The following is an 18,522-nucleotide window of genomic DNA, read 5'->3' on the forward strand; positions in this document are numbered from 1 at the left end:
TAAACAACGGCGTAACATTAGCCGTTTTCCAATCTTCCGGCACTTCCCCGGAATCCAGCGACGTCTGGAAAATAACCACCAAGGCATCCACTATCACCTCCGCCATTTCTTTCAGAACCCTCGGATGCATTCCATCCGGTCCTGGGGACTTGTCCACAATCAGCCCCTCCAGTCTGTCGAGCACCACCTCTCTAGTAACAGTAATGTCATTAAGACCCTCCATTCCTACCACCTTTCCATCGCTAACACCCAGCAAATTATTCACGTCCTCCTCCGTGAAGACCGAAACAAAAAAGTTATTCAAGACCTTAGCCATATCCCCATCCCCTACCACTAGCTCCCCTTTCTCATCCTCTAAAGGACCAACGTTCACCCTAGCCAGCCTCTTCCTTTTTATATATTTATAAAAACTCTTGCTATCCTTTTTTATATTAAGTGCTAGCCCAGCCTCATAGCTTCTCCTACCCTCCTTTATCAACTTCTTTGTCAATCTTTGTTGACATTTAAACCTTTCCCAATCCTCTTCTCGCCCACTACTCTTAGCTACTCTAAATTCCTCCGCTTTTAATTTAACACTTTCCTTCACCTCCTTCGTTATCCATGGCTTATTACCTCTCTTCCTACTGTCCTTTTTAACCATCGGAATAAATTTCTGCTGAGCACCAAGAAAGATCTCCTTAAAGATCCTCCACTGCTCCTCAGCAGACCTACCTTCCAACGCGCTCCCCCAGTCCACATTCGCCAATTCTTCTCTCATCCTACCATACTCCCCTCTATTCAAACAAAGGACGCGTGTCCGGGAACCCACTTTCTCCTCCTCCATCTGCACCAGAAACTCCACCATACAATGATCACTCTCTCCAAGAGGATCCTTCACCGCAAGGTCCCTAATTCTACCCGCCTCATTACATAGCACCAGATCCAAGATAGCTCGCTCCCTCGTCGGCTCCAACACACACTGTTCAAGGAAATTATCCCGGCAGCATTCCAGGAACTCCTCCTCGAGCCCACCTCGTCCAACATGGGTCGACCAATCAATATGCAGATTGAAATCTCCCATAACTACTGCCGTCCCATTCCTGCACGCCGCACTTATTTGCGTGTTAACAGCCCGCCCCACCTCCAGATCATTATTCGGGGGCCTATAGACGACACCCACCAGCGTCTTCCTCCCTTTGCTGTTCCTAATCTCCACCCACAACGATTCCACTTTCTGCTCTTTGGCTCCGATATCATCCCTTGCTACCACCTTGATACTATCCTTAATCAGCAGAGCTACGCCACCCCCTCTTTCCTCCTGCCTATCCTTCCTAAACACTTGATAGCCCTGTACATTCATCTCCCAGTCCCTGTCACCTTGCAGCCACGTCTCTGTAATGGCCACCAGATCGTATCCATTTGTGTCGATCTGCGCCACCAGCTCATCCACTTTATTCCGAATGCTTCGTGCATTCAGATAAAGTGCTTTCATCCCAGCCTTCACCTGGACCCTATTTGCCGTAACGCCACCAATTGGGACATCCTCGGCCTCTTCCCTTACCTGTACCCTATCCTTAACTTTAGACCTCGTAGCGTCACCTACCCTCGCACCCTCCCCCCCCCTAATTAGTTTAAAGCCCTGTCTACAGTCCTCTTTACTCGATTCGCCAACACTCTGGTCCCAGCACGATTCAGACCAACCCCATCCCGCCCGAACAAGTCCCACCTACCCCAATACTGGTGCCAATGCCCCATAAATTCGAACCCATTCCTCCCACACCAATCCCTGAGCCACCCATTCACTTCCTTTATCCTGTCAATCCTACGCCCGTCTGCACTCAGTTCAGGCAGTAGCCCAGAGACGACCACCTTGTCGGTTCTACTTTTTAATTCCATTCCCAGCTTCTCATACTCCCTCCCCAGATCCTCAGTCCGCACTTTGCCTACGTCGCCGGCACCCACATGTACTACAACGACCGGGTTCTCACCCTCCCACTCCAGGTTCCTCTGCAGCCCAGCTGTGACATCCTGTACCCGAGCACCAGGCAGACAACACACCCTTCTGTGCACTTTGTCATTGTGACAAAGGACAGTGTCAATACTCTTCACCCCACTATCTCCAATCACTAATACTCTTCACCCCACTATCTCCAATCACTACCACGTTCCTTTTCCCCTTCTCTTTGCCTATGTACTGCTGCATCACTGTACCGTGTGCAGTTTGCTCACCAACCTCACCTCCCTCGTCCTCTTCCAGAGTGGAAGCAAGAACCTCAAACCTGTTATGCAGATTAAGAGGCTGAGGCCTCCGCTCCTCACCCCCCTTCCTCCTCCTCCCAGCAGTCCCCTTTTGTCCCTGACCCTTAGATTTAGCCAGTCTAGGGGCACCCTCTCTCCCCTTGATGAGCCTCAGTGTCTGTAGCTCAGAGGCCAGCTCATCCACCTTGAGCTGGAGCTCCTCCAGCAACCTGCACTTACTGCAGACATGGTCACTGGGAAGGACCCTGGGGTCCGCCAGTTCCCACATCATACAGAAACCACACATCACATGCCCCTCCATTATTCACTGTAATTTTTTATGGGGAAAAAAATATTTTTCCTTGTTTCTTGCTGTAGTAGTTTTGAAAAAATTTTTTTTCCTTGTTTTTTTTTCAAACAAACTCACCTGGCCTTTTTCCTCCAAGCCCTTTTTGATATTAAGCCCTATTAACTCACTCTGCTTCCCCCTCACTCCGCTGCCCGCTCAGACGCTGCCCGCTGTCTACACCAGGCCTCCTTTTAAACCTGGCGCTGATTTAAAGCAGGCTGGTCCACAAATGCCTTTTCACCACACCCTCAGAATTCTTAAAGCAGTAAATACAATAAATAAATGCTTTAAACAGTTCTACAAAGAGTAAAGTGCTTTAAACTTATTTTAGACAGGTTTTTAACAGGTAAAATCTTAGCTCTCTCTCCGCTCCAGCAAACAATGGAAGGCTTCACCGTGTGGCCCCTTGATAATTAAAGCAGGCTGGTCCACAAATGCCTTTTCACCACACCCTCAGAATTCTTAAAGCAGTAAATACAATAAATAAATGCTTTAAACAGTTCTACAAAGAGTAAAGTGCTTTAAACTTATTTTAGACAGGTTTTTAACAGGTAAAATCTTAGCTCTCTCTCCGCTCCAGCAAACAATGGAAGGCTTATAATGGGCAACTGAATCAAAAGGACCTGTGCTGTTGTCTTACCCAAGATCAAAACTCTCCAAACACGTTAACTGATTGTACAATGGAACATCTAATTGTTCAACAATAATTCCAGTGAATAACCAGAAAGCTGGAGGCTTCACTGTAAAATATAATTGTCACCCATGTGGCACACTTTTGATATCTCTATTCTACAGCGCTAGATCTGAAAAGTACTCACGTTCTGTCAAATGATTCAAAACGGTAATGTACTCACCTGTTTCGTTGCCGGTTGCTCTTCTGTATTGCTCATCCAAGCTCTTTGGTGTCCATTTTCACATGATTCCCTTATTAGAGGAGTAACTGATGGATGGGTTTCATCCTGCTTTGTTTTCTCAGGGAGATTTGGAGAAGTGGGTGAGCTGGACGATGGTGTGATGGGCTGCAATGGATCAGAGTGCTGACATGTGGGATTTGGGAAAGGTGGCAGCTGATTTTGTGACAGTGAATTTGAGGAATCAGCAAGGAGCTCAAGCTGCAATTGGGATTTTTCAATTTCCTGGTCATCTAAATAGGAGAAAAAGAAGATGGATTTTTCGATTTAGATAAATGTAATGGATTAAAGTATCCACAGACGCCTAGTAAACTGGCCATTGAAATCTATTTCACCTCTCCCAGTACAAGTTATTCTGTAATCTTCCAGATACTAAAATTCTATTGGTGATATGTCCAGCGATGTAAAACAAGAAGTGAAAAATCTTTACTTTGACAATGTGAAGAAATTGAAAATGATAAACCATAAATCAAAGTAATATTTTGAAATGACATGGTTATTTCTCTCTTCCTCGCCTGGAAGGTTCTTACTGTTTGGGAAATCTTTATTCATCTGCAATAGTTGAATGTTAAAAGGCTAACCAATGAGGAAGGACATTGTAGCCAACTTCAATACTGTCCTCTTCTAATAGTAACTCCTTCCAACTAATCACTGCTTAACAATCAAAGAAAGCGCGCACCTCATATATCTCCTCTAGGCCACTGAGACCTTCAGTTCTCACCCTAATTGCCACCAAAACTATTTACAAAAGGGAAATAAATAAGGGATAGAAGATGGAAATATTTCCTAAAAAGTACAGTTTAATACCATGCTGAGGTAGTGACATGGTGGTATTGTCGCTGGGCTAGTAATCTACAGAGCCAGGGGACCCAGGTTTGTATCCCACCATGGCAGATGGTGAAATCTGAATTCAGTAAAAATCTGGAATTAAAAATATAATGATGACCATGAAACCATTGTTGATTTTTGTAGAAACCCATCCGGTTCACTAATTTCCTTTAGGGAAGGAATTCTGTTGTCCTACATGGTCTAGCCTATGTATGACTCCAGGCACACAGCAAATGTACTCAGCTCAAGGGAAAATAGGGATGAATATATTTACTGGCCCAGGCAGCGATGCCCATATCCCTCAAACAATTTAAAAAAATCATAAAACTTTTAGGACATTTATGAAGAGATAGCCTTCTGTGTGTTTCATGTTTAACCAAACTGATTTTGACAAGAGATATAACAATGAATCAATTTAAAATCTTACAGTTGACTGACTACTGGAAAAAAACAAACATAGCCAACTCCTTAATACTTTACTTGAAGTTAGCACAATAAGGTGCTAAACACATTTCATGGGCACCACTCAGGGGAGAAAAAGAGTATCCATTCAGAGTGTGGAACATACCATTCAGTTTGAGTCTTTCTGAATTGGACTGCCCACTGGGCAGATCTCCTTCTCTTTCCATGGTTCTGGGTAGAGTACTGCCTTCATCTTGTGATGTTCTATTTGCTGACTGTTGTAGACCTGAGTCTTTCAGATTTTGTGCTTCCTTACAGGTTGTGGTGCTGGGGTTGATAATTCCTGAGACACGTAGTGGCACAGACACAGAGTAAGGCTCAGAAATATTCAATGCCATTGGCTTTCTGTGATGTCGTGGTGATGCTTCAAGGGGAAACAGGTTGCTTGGGAAATTAGATTTTGTTGAAGAATCATTGGGATTTGTTGAATAAAACAACCGCCTAGTCTTCGGTGATGTTGGTTCTGATTTATTGAAGGAATCGCCACGGAAAACTTTCAGCTGCTCTGGTTGTGCCCTGAATGGTGCTGGCTCCTTGGCAGGTGTTTCTTGACCAACATTACTGGCACATCCTCCAATAGCCCCAATGAGATCTTCCTGATCCCAATCGCTGTGCCTCCTGCCTAGACTATAAGAGCTTCCTGAGCCAAGTGTGTGGGATTTCAATGATGGCGAGAGGTTTCCTCCAAGAACAGCAGCATGTTTAAACCGACCTCCCTTGTCGTCATCTAAGAACAGAAATAGTTTTATTTATTAGTGTCATAAGTAGGCTTATATTAATACTGCAATGAAATTACTGTGGAAATCCCCTAGTCGTTACACTCTGGCACCTGCTTGGGAACACTGATGGAGAATTTAGCATGGCCAATGCACCAAACCAGCATGTCTTTCAGACTGTGGGAGGAAACTGGAGCACCCAGAGGAAACAAACTCTGACATAGGAAGAACATGCGGATTCCCCACAGACAGTGACCCAAGCCAAGAATCGAACCAGGGCCCAGGGTCTAAATTCTTTTCCATTTCACCTCCCTTTTGATATGGAAACATTTTACTCAACTCTCCTCAGACCATGAGCTATTCCCTGAACAAGAGAGAAGGGGAATGACTTATTGTTGGACATCTATCTCACTTTTTAAATTGGTACATGTAATACAGTTGCATCCAACTTTCTTATGTTTTTGTGATGATGAAGGTGCTACATAACAACTACTTTCGTTTATCAAGTGCCTTTAACCAAATGAAACACTTTGTGATACTTCACTAAAATATTATAAAACAAAATATAACCCAAGACACAGGTGAATTTAGGTCAAATGGCTGAATGTGTGATCAAAGAGGTAGGTTTTTAAAAAGTGCAGGAGAGTGTGTAGGAGAAGCATATTGTTGTTGTAAATTATTACAATGGAGCCAAATGTGAAATGTCACAATGGGAAAATAAAGGCGTGTCACTTGAACTCAATGAATGGTAAAAGGGCTTTTAATCAACTCCCATCCAGTTGCTATGGTACAGCAATCAAAAAGAAAATAGCATGTTGGACAGAATGTCAAACCTGCAGGGTTCAACTTCAGAAAATGCCATGTTAAAACTAGACAGAACTCTGACACAGTCAGATTACACCTTGATTAATGGGTCCTCTTTTGATCATCAGGACAAAGAGAGACATCTAATCCCTTAAAGCATTGCAAAGAAAAGGCAGAGGGATATTCTTGGTGTCAGACTGAGTTGCCAGAAGAAATTGGAGAAAATTAGCTTTATACCTAAAATTTAACTGTACAATATGTGTACAACAAATAAGTGATTGGAGAAAATTGGATATGCTCGTATTACTTGTACCATAACGTTGTGAACAGTGTACACATGGGCCGGAATTCTCTAATTCCGTACACCCTGCCACCACTGCCAGCAAGAATGGAAAATTTGGCACACAGCCAAATCTCTATTCACTGTAGTGGGACTGGAGAATCCCAGCTGCAGGCGAGGTCAGAGAATTCCAGTCAAAATAATCCAGAACCAAGGGAGCACAGGCATAAATTGGTGAAAAGCAAATTTAGGACATATGTCAGGCAGTAATTCTTTTCAGTGGGTGTGTAGCACAGGAACAAATTTCTAGGTAGAGCAGGAGGGGCAACAACCCTAGAGTCTTTTAAGAAACAATTGGATGATATAATGGGATGACTGGACTTTTGCAGGTTGAATAAGATAGGTTGGATCGATTGGTGTTAATTCCAATTAACCTCATAATTTTCCCAATCGCAGCACAGTCTGACTAACACTAGGATTTGTGGGGAAATGGGGACGGGCAGAATTAGTACTGACATTGGGAGACTATTTCTTGAGACACATTCGTTTTTATTTTTCTGTATAATCTAGCTTGATTCATGCCCAGAATATTTTATCCACTCTGCCAAAAATATGGAATTACTCGTTTCATTAAATACAAAATAATGAAAGAGAAGAAGCTGAATTGATGCCAAGAAGTCTTCAGAAAGAAACTTTCATTAAGAAATCCAACTGTCATCTTATTAATACTAGAGGAAAAAGGGTCAACTTAGCAGGGCCAATCAATCTAACCCGCACATTTCTGAACCAGGGAGGAAACCAGAGCACCCGGAGGAAACCCACGCAGACATGGGGAGGATGTGCAAACTCCACGACGTGACCAAGGCCGGAATTCAACCTAAGTTTCTGGTGCTGTGAGTACTAACCATTGTGCCACTGTGCCACCATGGGGGGACATGGACAATAGAAGCTGGTTCGGACACCCACTTCCCATAAATGAATAAAGAATGTAATAAATTGAATTGGTCCAACTTCATCCCTCTCCTGGAATTTATGTTACAATCTCACCATCAAATTGATCACTTTCTAAAAATAGGAGTCATCCTAGTTCAAAGGCAATCTTGTCCTCAAACAATAATGAAAGGCAGGTATCGTCAGCAATTTTTCTGTTAATGTCCCAAAGGCACTAAAGCTACATACGGAAACCCATTGTAGCCGTTGATGAGATTACATTGCAGTAATCAAATCTTGGACCTACCAATGACTGAGCATCACACCATTGTTTCAATTACCCATTAAGCCACTGTGAAGCAAGAATTATCATTAAGTTTTAACACTGATTTCTTTTTTAGAAACAATTTTGGCCATAATTTCTAATATTTTTGTTTAAATGATGGATGCAGAAAATAGATGTGCCAGCTATTCAACCTGACACCATAGTGGGTTGGATCTCAAACAATGAAGAGAAAGAGTACAGGAATGAGGTAGAGAATCTGGTGAACTGATATGGCAGCAATAATCTCTCCCTCAACGTCAACAAAACGAAGGAGATTGTCATCGACTTCAGAAGCTTAAAGCCTCTGGCTACATCAATGGAGATGAAGTAGAAAGGGTCGAGAGCTTCAAGTTTTAGGTGTCCAGATCACCAACGACCTGTCCTGGACTCCCCCCATGCTGATACTATAGTTAGGAAAGCCCATCAATACCTCTGCTTTCTCAGAAGATTAGGAAATTTGGCATGTCAGCTACAATTCTCACCAACTTTTACAGATGCACCATAGAAAGCATTCTTTCTGGTTGTATCACAGCTTGGTATGTCTCCCCCTCTGCCCAAGACCGCAAGAAACTACAAAAGGTTGTGAATGTAGCCCAATCCATCCGCAAGCCAGCCTTCCCTCCACTGACTCTGTCTACACTTCCCACTGCCTTGGCAAAGGACCCCATGGACATTCTTTCTTCCACCTTCTTCCGTCAGGGAAAAGATAGAAAAGTCTGAATTCACGTACCAACCAACTCAAGAACAGCTTCTTCCCTGCTGCTGTCAGACTTTTGAATAGACTTACCTTGCATTCAGTTGATCTTTCTCTACACCCTAGCTATGACTGCAACACCACATTCTGCACTTTCTCATTTCCTTCTCTATGAACGGCATGTTTTGTCTGTATTGCACGCAAGAAACAATCATTTATTGAAACATGTTAATACATGTGACAATAAATCAAATCAAATGACAGAAAAAGATACAATGAATCTGTGAGCACTGCTTCTTAATGATTTGTGCTTCTTTTAATCTTAATTTTCTTCCCTTGTATTCCCAAGCTCAGCAGTTTAAATAATAAGTGCACTGAATTATACCACTGGTATTCACAAATGAAAGAAGACTCAATTGGAGGAGATGAGACACATCTCTGAAAAGGATGCCAAGATGATTGCGAATTTGTTGTTTGCTTTTCTTTACACTAAGGATCCTCACAATGGCTCTCCCTTTACTGTATCCCACTGCAGGTAATTTGCCAGTCAAGCTGTAACAGTCTTGGGGTGATGTCAGGCAGAATGGAATGCTTTCTCAGTGTGTTCTCATGTTGCAAATGCTGCATTTTTAATATTGAACCTTCGGTTACGTTAATCTGGTGCATTGCCTTTTACAACACTGCTGATTTCAGGCTGGATTTAACACTAGGTTGCACTCCATTTTCCTTCAGAAATATGAGAATGTGAAATAACTCACCGGACAGAATGTCTTACCTTCTGTTGACAAAGAACAAAGGGACTCCATACTCTTAGCAGGTCGAATGTTTGCCTTTTCTGTTTGAACACAAACAAAAAGAACAGAGACCTGGTCAGTGAGAAATATGGTCAGAATAATAAAACTGGGGAGGCAGTCACAAGACTACCATCTAATAAGTATGTTCATACATTACACTCTGGGCAAAGCTTGATCATTTATGCCAATGCCCTGTACTACAATGTTGGATTGCAACCTTTTGCTGTTAACCTTGGCTTGGTGGACACAATGGGGATGGAATTTTCCCATCCTGCCCACCATGAGAATTGTAGCAGGTAGAGGTGGACTACGCAACCGTCTGTTGACATTGGGTGGGAATTTCTGACTTTGGGGTGATCACAGCCAGAAAATCTCACCCATTGTCACCTCTGAATCAGAAGGTTGTTAGTTCAAGTTCCAGAGACTTGAGCGTATAAGCTGAAAGCCCAGTGCAGTACTGATGGAATGCTACATTGTCAGGGGCATTAGCTGCACGCTCAGATGTCTGGACAGTGATTGCTGGCGCTGGTTGAGAAGAGCATGGGAGTTCTCCGGGAAAACTGGCCAATATTTATCTCTCAACTAACCTCCCAAAAACAGAGAGTCTGGTCAATCTCTTGCTGTTTGTAAAGTGGCTGGGTTTCCGTACATTACAACAACTACCACTTCAAGTGAACAGTTCTACAGTGGCTATAAAATGCTTTGGGACATCCTCAGGTCATAAAGAGTGTTATATCAATGCACGTTCTTTCCAAGCATTTGTTATATTAAATTCTGTACATGTTATAATGGATTTTAATCATGTTTTGTGAAAACATCTGATTTTTGTAGTTTTAGAAATCTTCTAGGGCTTCTACGCCAGAGTGAAAACAATCATACATCAGGTACATTGGAAAATAACCTGTGTTATTATAAGGAAATGTCAAATACAACATACATAGCAGCATTGTTATATCTGCAGTAGGGCCTTTCCAATCTACCATTTTGCTACAACTGAATACAGTTCTGTCATTTTCATACCATTTCAGCCCACAGTTAGAGCTTGTGAGTACCAGGATCTCAAACTATAGGGACATTAGCATGTCTGAAATAAATTCCTGCTGCAAAGTGGCAGCAGGGCCCTCATCCCCACTGACTGTCCCCATAGATCCTGCCCCCTTGGCACTGCCTGATGTCTGGTTGGCAGTGCCAAGGTGCTCCCTGGGGACTGCCACTTTGCCTCTTTGGAAGCGCTGGGGGCCAGGCTGGCACTGCCAAGCTGGAGGCAGTGGAGGGGTATACCTTGGAGGCACCCCTGTTTACCCCATCCTGGTGGGGCCTCTCAGGCCCCTCTTCACTCCAGCAGGGGCGGCCGCTAGCTCTCTGTGGGGACCTGTTATAAACCCTGCTGGAGTGAAACACCACTGGCGCCCCCTTATGCATGCTGCCTGAAAAAAAATCAGCGATTCTGAATAGCGCTGCAGAAGCCTCCCTCCACCAGAGATCCATCTGGCCCACCTCCTCCTCCTCCTCAATACCTCTCTCCCCCTCTATTCCATCGGAGATCCATCTGGCCCACCTCCTCCTCCTCCTCAATACCTCTCTCCCCCTCTATTCCATCGGAGATCCATCTGGCCCACCTCCTCCTCCTCCTCAATACCCCTCTCCCCCTCTACTCCATCGGAGAACAATCTGGCCCACCTCCTCCTCCTCAATACCCCTCTCCCCCCCTACTCCATCGGAGATCCATCTGGCCCACCTCCTCCTCCTCCTCAATACCCCTCTCCCCCTCTACTCCATCAGAGAACAATCTGGCCCACCTCCTCCTCCTCCTCAATACCCCTCTCCCCCTCTACTCCATCGGAGATCCATCTGGCCCACCTCCTCCTCCTCCTCAATACCCCTCTCCCCCTCTACTCCATCGGAGAACAATCTGGCCCACCTCCTCCTCCTCCTCAATACCCCTCTCCCCCTCTACTCCATCGGAGAACAATCTGGCCCACCTCCTCCTGCTTCCCTTCCCTACCAGAGAACGATCTGGCCCTCCTCCCCCACCAGAGAGTGATCAGCCCCGCCTCTTTCCTCCTCCCCTCCCCCACCAGAGAACGATCTGGCCTGTCTCCCTCCTCCTCCCCCACCGATCTGAGTTAGAGAGTCACTAGAAGCTCTGACCTTACCTCCTCAGAAGCTGGAGCTCCCGAAACAGACCTTTGTGGACCATGTCTGTTTCACTCCGAATCTGGATCGGCGAACACGGTGATAAAGGGGAAATGCCGGTAAGTTTGGGCATCCAGCCCATTAAGTCAATTTAAATGCATGCAACTGCATTTAAATCGACATCGTGCCCTCTTTGGGCACGGTGCTGATCGCGGCCATTTTAGACGCTTGGCAAAGGGGGAATGGGCTTGGAAGCAGGCATGGATCGCACTACTCACCTCATACCCGACTTTACCAAGTTTTTATGCCTGCAAATGGGCACAACTTTTTGGTAAAATTGGGCCTTAAGTTTCCTTTAATTTCCCCAAACTGTTTGAAAAATGCAGGCCTGTTGTGATTACTAAAATGATTGCCACCAGGTGTCAGTATTCTCCTTACCTGAAAATTGACGTCCTCTCACAAACACGCTGCCGTTCCTGTTTAGTTTACCCTTTGAATCATTTCCTGATCGCCCCAGGTTAAATATGGATTTCCATTTCTTTGTCTTTGCAGGAAGTTTTCTCCTGGAAGAAGAGACATTGTCCTTACAGTTCAATCACAGGCATAACAACATGCCTAGTTTATATTACATATGAAAACCTTTTACAAAATGCAAGTTTAAGTCTTTTTTATTACTGTTACAAGTAGGCTTACATTGACATTGCAATGAAATTACTATGAAAATTTCCTACTTGCCACATTCCACCGCCTGTTTGGGTACACTGCAGGAGAATTTAGCATGGCCAATGCACCTAACCAAAATGTTTTTCGGACTATGGGAGGAAACTAGAGCATCCAGAGGAAATCCACGCAGATGTGGGGAGAAAGTGCAGACTCCACACAGAGAGTGACCCAAGCCGGGAATCGAACCCGGGTCCCTGGCACTGTGAGGCAGCAGTGCTAATCATTGCTGCCCAGATGTAAAATTTCAACTCAGTTCTGAATTCCAGGATTCCCAGACAAACCAAACCAATGGAATGCAATTGTTCCGTATCACATGGGATATGATGGTGCAGTCAGTTAGTGCATTGTCACTTCCACTGCGATGATTTCCACTGTCAGCTGAAAACATTCACTTAACAAAGTATTATCGTTCCAAGACTATCACTCTGCATGACTACGTGCAGGCTTGCACCCCCAAAAGGCAATAACCTCATCCCACCTTCCCAGTACTGATTAGTAATAAACCCACACTCAGCTATCCACCTTGAATGAGTGCAGCTAACATTCCCCCTCACTGTATCTTTAAAAATGTTACAGGACAACAATTAAAAATGCAAGTAAAGGAATATGTATCAACGATAAATTGAATGCCACATCATTTTCAGAATTGTGCAGTAAACTCCCTTAAAACATCACTGGAGAGCCCAGAATGGCATTTATCAAAATGAAACAGGATTTATTCAGCAAATATTCAGCCCTGAAATTATCCTGACGTTCTGCAAACCTCTGTTGTTATAAGTGAGATAAGCCTCCAATTCGCCATGAATGGTCCCCTGTTGGTTAGTAATCAGGATCAGGATCAATGGCTTATTGTCTCTGAGTCTCTTCCTCCCATAGGGATGCTGCAGTCAATTGTAGAGCTCCTCCTTAGCACCTCAGCTGAAATCAGTGACTTCAGTAGAGACTGGATGTTAAACTCTATGGTTCAGTTCATCAAACTTCTTTAATTAAACAGCATCATTCACCTGAATTGACATTCAGTTGTTTGCGAGTTGTTGTCTGATAATAACTTGTATTTTCCTTCCTTTGGTTTTCAGAAACACATGCATTTTCAAACCATTTTCTCTCTCTCCCTATTCCAGATAAACATCAAAGGGAGATAGATTGCCTGTCGGGGTAACTAGGCAACAAAACTAAATGCTGATTAGCATGTTAAATCATGGAATGTTATAGCACAGCAGAAGACTGTCTGTTTTCCTCCATAAGCCTCCTAGTCTACTTACACTTTAGAACCCTTTATTTTTTCTCTTTTCCAAACAGCTGTTGAGATCCCTTTTGAAAGACTTTATGGATTACTCTAGCAGTGATTGCCACATTCTAATTCCCCTCAGTGTAAACATGATACTACTTTTGCCTTCTGAGATCTCATAATATCTCACATAGACAATGAGTATTGTTAGGCTATTTGATTTTCATCCATGTGTTCAACTTATCCCTTGGTCTCACTAGTCCCTATCTCTGTCAGACCCACAAAGCTCTGAAAGTTCAGCAGTCTTCCAATTCTGTCCTGTTGTCCATTTTCTTAACCTAATCATTGGTCCTCATAGAACATAGATCATAGAAAAACTACAGCACAAGCAGGCCCTTTGGCCCACAAATTGTGCTGAACATATCTCAATCCTACTAAGTCCCATGTACTCATCCAGAAGTCTCTGAAAAGACCCTATTGAATCCGCCTCCACCACCACTGCTGGCAGCTGATTCTATGCACCCACCACCCTCTGAGTGAAAAACTTAGCTCTGATATCTCCTCCGTACCTACTCCCCAGCACCTTAAACCTGTGTCCTCTTGTGGCAGCCATTTCAGTCCTGCGAAAAAGCCTCTGAGAATCCACCCGATCAATACCTCTCAACATCTTATACACCTCTATCAGGTCACCTCTCATCCTTCGTCTCTCCAAGGAGAAAAGACTGAGCTCTCTCAACCTATCCTCAAAAGGCATGCCACCCAATCCAGGCAACATCCTTGTAAATCTCCTCTGCACCCTTTCAACGGCTTCCACATCCTTCCTGTAATGAGGCGACCAGAGCTAAGCACAGTACTCCAGGTGGGGTCTGACCAGGGTCTTATACAGCTGCAGAATTATTTCCCAACCTCTAAACTCGATTCCTTGATTGATGAAGGCCAGTGCACCATACGCCTTCTTAACCACATCCTCTACTGCGGAGCCGATTTGAGAGTCCTATGAACCTGGACCCCAAGGTCCTTCTGATCCTCTACACTGCTAAGAGTCTTACCCTTGATATTATACTCCTTCATCCCATTTGACCTACCAAAATGAACCACCACACACTTATCCGGGTTGAAGTCCATCTGCCACTTCTCCGCCCAGTCTTGCATCCTATCTAAGTCACGTTGCAACTTCTGACATCCCTCCAAACTATCCACAACACCTCCAACCTGATTGGCCCAGAGCCCTGGAATTCCCTCACCAAACCTCTTTGTCTCTCCACCCCACACTCCCATTTCGAAAACAATGTCACAAACCTGGTGTTTAACCTAGTGTTTGCTTGATACTGACCCTGGTTATTATTTCTTATCCTTGGCCCACTGGAACTGAGTTGTCAGCTTCTTTGAGAACTGAATACAGCAACTTGCTGCCCGGTGTGTTTTGTTCCAACACCGCTACAGCATTAACAAACTTAAAATCATTTTTAAAGTTCAAAATAATTAAGCGGTAACAGATTTAAGTGAAACCACCCTCTAGAGCCTAAATTTTTAGAAAAGCTAAGTAATTAATACAAATGGCATATCATGTATAACGCATTGGTTCCCACTCTTTTATATATCATGAACACCTCTACACTATGAAACTATTGTGAGGAACACCTCTCATTGTCTCTGTCTTCTTCCCTTACTGAAAACTTTGTTTTTAACTTCTGCATGTCCTCTCATCTGTTTGTTTCTATTTTCTCTCTGTCTTTGTCACTTCTCTCAGGGTTTTTGTGCCCTTTTTGAATTTTCACTTCTTGTGAAGGTGCAAGGGACCTTTGTTTTCAGCTCCGAGTCCTGCTGGTCACGTGCATGGGACTGACCAACGTAAAAAATCAGAATCACGCCTGTGCGGCTCTTTCCCAGCCCAAGAATCATTGGGTCTTGGAGATGTCAACCACAGAACTGAAGACGAAGGTTAGTTTTAGTTTTTAAATTACATGAATTTTTATGTCATAGAATCATAAAAACTCTACAGTGAAGAAGGAGGCCATTCAGCCCATCGAGTCTGCATTGACAACCATCTCACCTGGGCCTTATCCCTGTAAGCCTACATATTTACCCCGCTAATCCCTCTAATCTACACATCCTGGGACACGAAGGGGCAAATTTAGCATGGCCAATGCACCTAACCCACACATCTTTGGACTGTGGGAGGAAACCTGGGCACCTGGAGGAAACCCACGCAGACACAGGGAGAACAAGGAAACTCCACAAGACAGGGACCCAAGCTGGGAATTGAACCCAGTTCCCTGGAGCTGTGAGGCAGCAGTGCTAACACTATGCCACATGCTGAATCTTTTTTGTGGTACACTTAGAGGGTTTTCATGGCATACTAATGTGCCGTGGCACACTGGTTGGGAACAGCTGCGAAGGTATAATGTGGGAGATGCAGGGAGAGAAGGTAAGTTCTGTCTGGGTTTGTGGATTGTGACACAAAAGGAATTGAACTGGAGAAGTGTGCTTACCTCGGGTCTGGCAGATCAATGACTGTATGATAAATAGTCCCGGCAGCAGGTCCGGTGTCCATTGGAGCAGTTTGCAATTTTTCAAGACGAGCAGGATGGTCCGGTTTCAGTGTCCTGGCCTGGGCCTCCTCCAAGGTTAAAAGCTTCATCGATGGCGACACAATAGGAAGTGACTTGCACTTAGCGATAGGATTGTGTACTGTGGGGGTACATCATAGTGAAAAGGATAATAATGTTTACCAAGATGTACACTCTTTGTGCCTTTTGATCATTCACATACATTATAAATATACCGTCTGGAAGCATCTAAATTTTGAATTTAGATGACAACCCCGGAAACCATTTAAAAGAACCCCTTGTACCCATTTATCCAGTTGGTAATGAACTGGAATATTCCTGGTTCCATTCGACCAAGTGAACATGAAAACTAGGTGCCCCATCTGCTCAATCGACTGGGCTCACAGATCCCAGCGCACTATTTGAAGAAGGGAAAGAAAGTTCTCCCAGTGTCTGGGCCGATATTTATCCCTCAGCCAAAACCGTTAGACTATGTTACACAGTCCTTGTTTCATTGCTGCTTGTGGGAGCTTGCTGTGCAAATTAAGGCATTTCTTATGTTACAACTTTGCTGATACTCCAAAACTGCTTCACTGATCATGAAGAATTTTGGAAGCCCTGAGGTCATGAAAGGCCCGATATAAATGCAAATTTCTTCTTTTTTACACTATATAACCATGAGGCCAGGACAGCATTGCACTAAATTTCGTAACCTTTAAACACCAAGTGCAATTTAAGATCGTTTTATTTGCTAGAATGTTGTTTGAACTCCAGTACTCACTATTTAAAGGGAGAGATTTTCCTTATTAAATTTGAAATGCTAGATGAACTTCCAATTTACACCACTTTCAAAGTAAAAATATTCTAATTTTATTTAAGCTTTCTGCTTCTTCCTGATTTCCTGCTCTACTGGAAGTGCTGATTCATACTGAAGTAGAGTTCCACAGGTCGGAGTGTCACTCTGTCATCTCAGACATTGTCCCTTTCTTCATCTTTGAGCTTGAACATGATAGTGTGATTATTCGGCCACTGGGGCATCACAGCTCAGCATAATCCTTCAGTCATCCAACAAATAGCAGAGGGTTGTACATAAACCATAAAAGTATGCGATGGGATATGAATGTAATGTGTTCATGTGAAACGTCGAGCTTAATAGAGGTCTTGACCCATTTAAAGTAATGCAGGGGATTTTCAGACAGATGTTTAAAGCATTTGCACGCTAGTTTCCCACAGTATCAGAACCATTAGAGTTCATGTTAAACCCTCAGGAACTGTGGGAGAGAGGATGTTAAAATTTCAGCAAATTGATCTCAACCAGACTCCAACATGTCCACTTCCAAGCAGCGGGCTAACATGCTATTGAGAGGTGGGTCGATAATTTTATTGGTTAATAAGATTGCTGCTTCAAATTTTACCACAGTTTTAAAGATAAGTGTGGCAGATCAGAAAACCCAACATCTGGAGGGAGGTGAGAATCCAACAAAGTAGTGCTTTAATTTCCAGTACTGTTTATGTGTCAGGAGGAACGGGAATGCTCTACACCACAATCTAGCACATTTATCTTCCTGCAATTGCCTGCCCCATCCATCCCCCATCTCACCCCAAAACACAATATTGCCCTCAGGCCTTTCAATCTTTTTTCCCAACCTTTAATCTTTCTTTGAACTCTGATCTCCCACTTGGTCTTCACTTGCCAGCCCCACCCAGCCCCTCTATCAAAGCTCCCTTCCTCCTTCCCTCTTACGAACAAATAAAAGCATTGCTCAATTTGTGACAAAAAACTAAAATTGAGGTGAAATTAATTCTAAATTTGCTCTCCAATTGGATATGCAAATATTGTATTTTTACTTATAACCTGGTAATACTTTGTAATCTTTTCAGCAATTGTAGGATGTGCCTTTGAGTCATCTGCCATTAACCAATGACAGCCAGCTAACATCTCAATCTGATTTGCTGGAAGATGGGGAAGAAGCATCTCAATGAGGTCCTATTGTTAAATATAACAGATCTTCAGGTTTCCGCTTTTCTGTATTTCATACACACGCTAACTCCCCTTACCCTCCCTCCCCCCATTTCCCTTCCAGCCTCCTCTTAATTATTGGGGCTGCAGTGTTTCCACATGAGTCACTGAACAAGCAGGAGTGGGATTGGCCTTCTTGGCTTTTTTTTCCCCCTGGAGTCATGCACGTGCAGCTAACTGCAACATCTCTATTTTCCCACTTGTTATATCACAGTGACTGCATTTCAAAAGATAATTAATTGGCAGTAAAGTGCTTTGGGACCACTGAGGATGTGATAAGACACAGCAGAAATGTAATCTCTACTTTCTTGTTCTGATAGTGATTAGGCAATTCAGCAGGGACTTGGGCTGAATGATTCAGCGCAGCACATGCCATATTCAGTCACCAGTCAGTCAAGGACAATGTGGCTGGGAAGTGGAGACTGGGGCTTGATTTTTAGCCTCTGTTAGGGCTGTTAACAGAGGCAGACAGACACTAAAATTACCCAACCAGCCTGCGTGCTGGGCCTCTGATTCCATCCCACCCGGAAGTGGGAAGGGATAATAGCGTTATCCA

The 18,522-nt window shown here is 43.8% G+C and overlaps 1 protein-coding gene across 1 annotated transcript in view; it reads right to left on the reverse strand.

Annotated features, from left to right (window-relative positions):
• Positions 1–18,522, reverse strand: part of arhgap31 (Rho GTPase activating protein 31) — a 99,202-nt gene that overhangs the window by 8,139 nt on the left and 72,541 nt on the right. The window contains exons 7-11 of the mRNA XM_080203978.1: positions 15,890–16,088; positions 11,885–12,009; positions 9,292–9,351; positions 4,874–5,494; positions 3,421–3,710 (exon numbers count right to left, since the gene is read on the reverse strand). Coding sequence (XP_080060104.1) covers positions 3,421–3,710; positions 4,874–5,494; positions 9,292–9,351; positions 11,885–12,009; positions 15,890–16,088 — 1,295 coding nt within the window. The remainder of the gene's footprint in view (positions 1–3,420; positions 3,711–4,873; positions 5,495–9,291; positions 9,352–11,884; positions 12,010–15,889; positions 16,089–18,522) is intronic.

This window comes from Carcharhinus amblyrhynchos, chromosome 15, assembly GCF_965287045.1.
Source record: "Carcharhinus amblyrhynchos chromosome 15, sCarAmb.v2.hapA, whole genome shotgun sequence".
Classification (NCBI taxonomy): domain Eukaryota; kingdom Metazoa; phylum Chordata; class Chondrichthyes; order Carcharhiniformes; family Carcharhinidae; genus Carcharhinus; species Carcharhinus amblyrhynchos.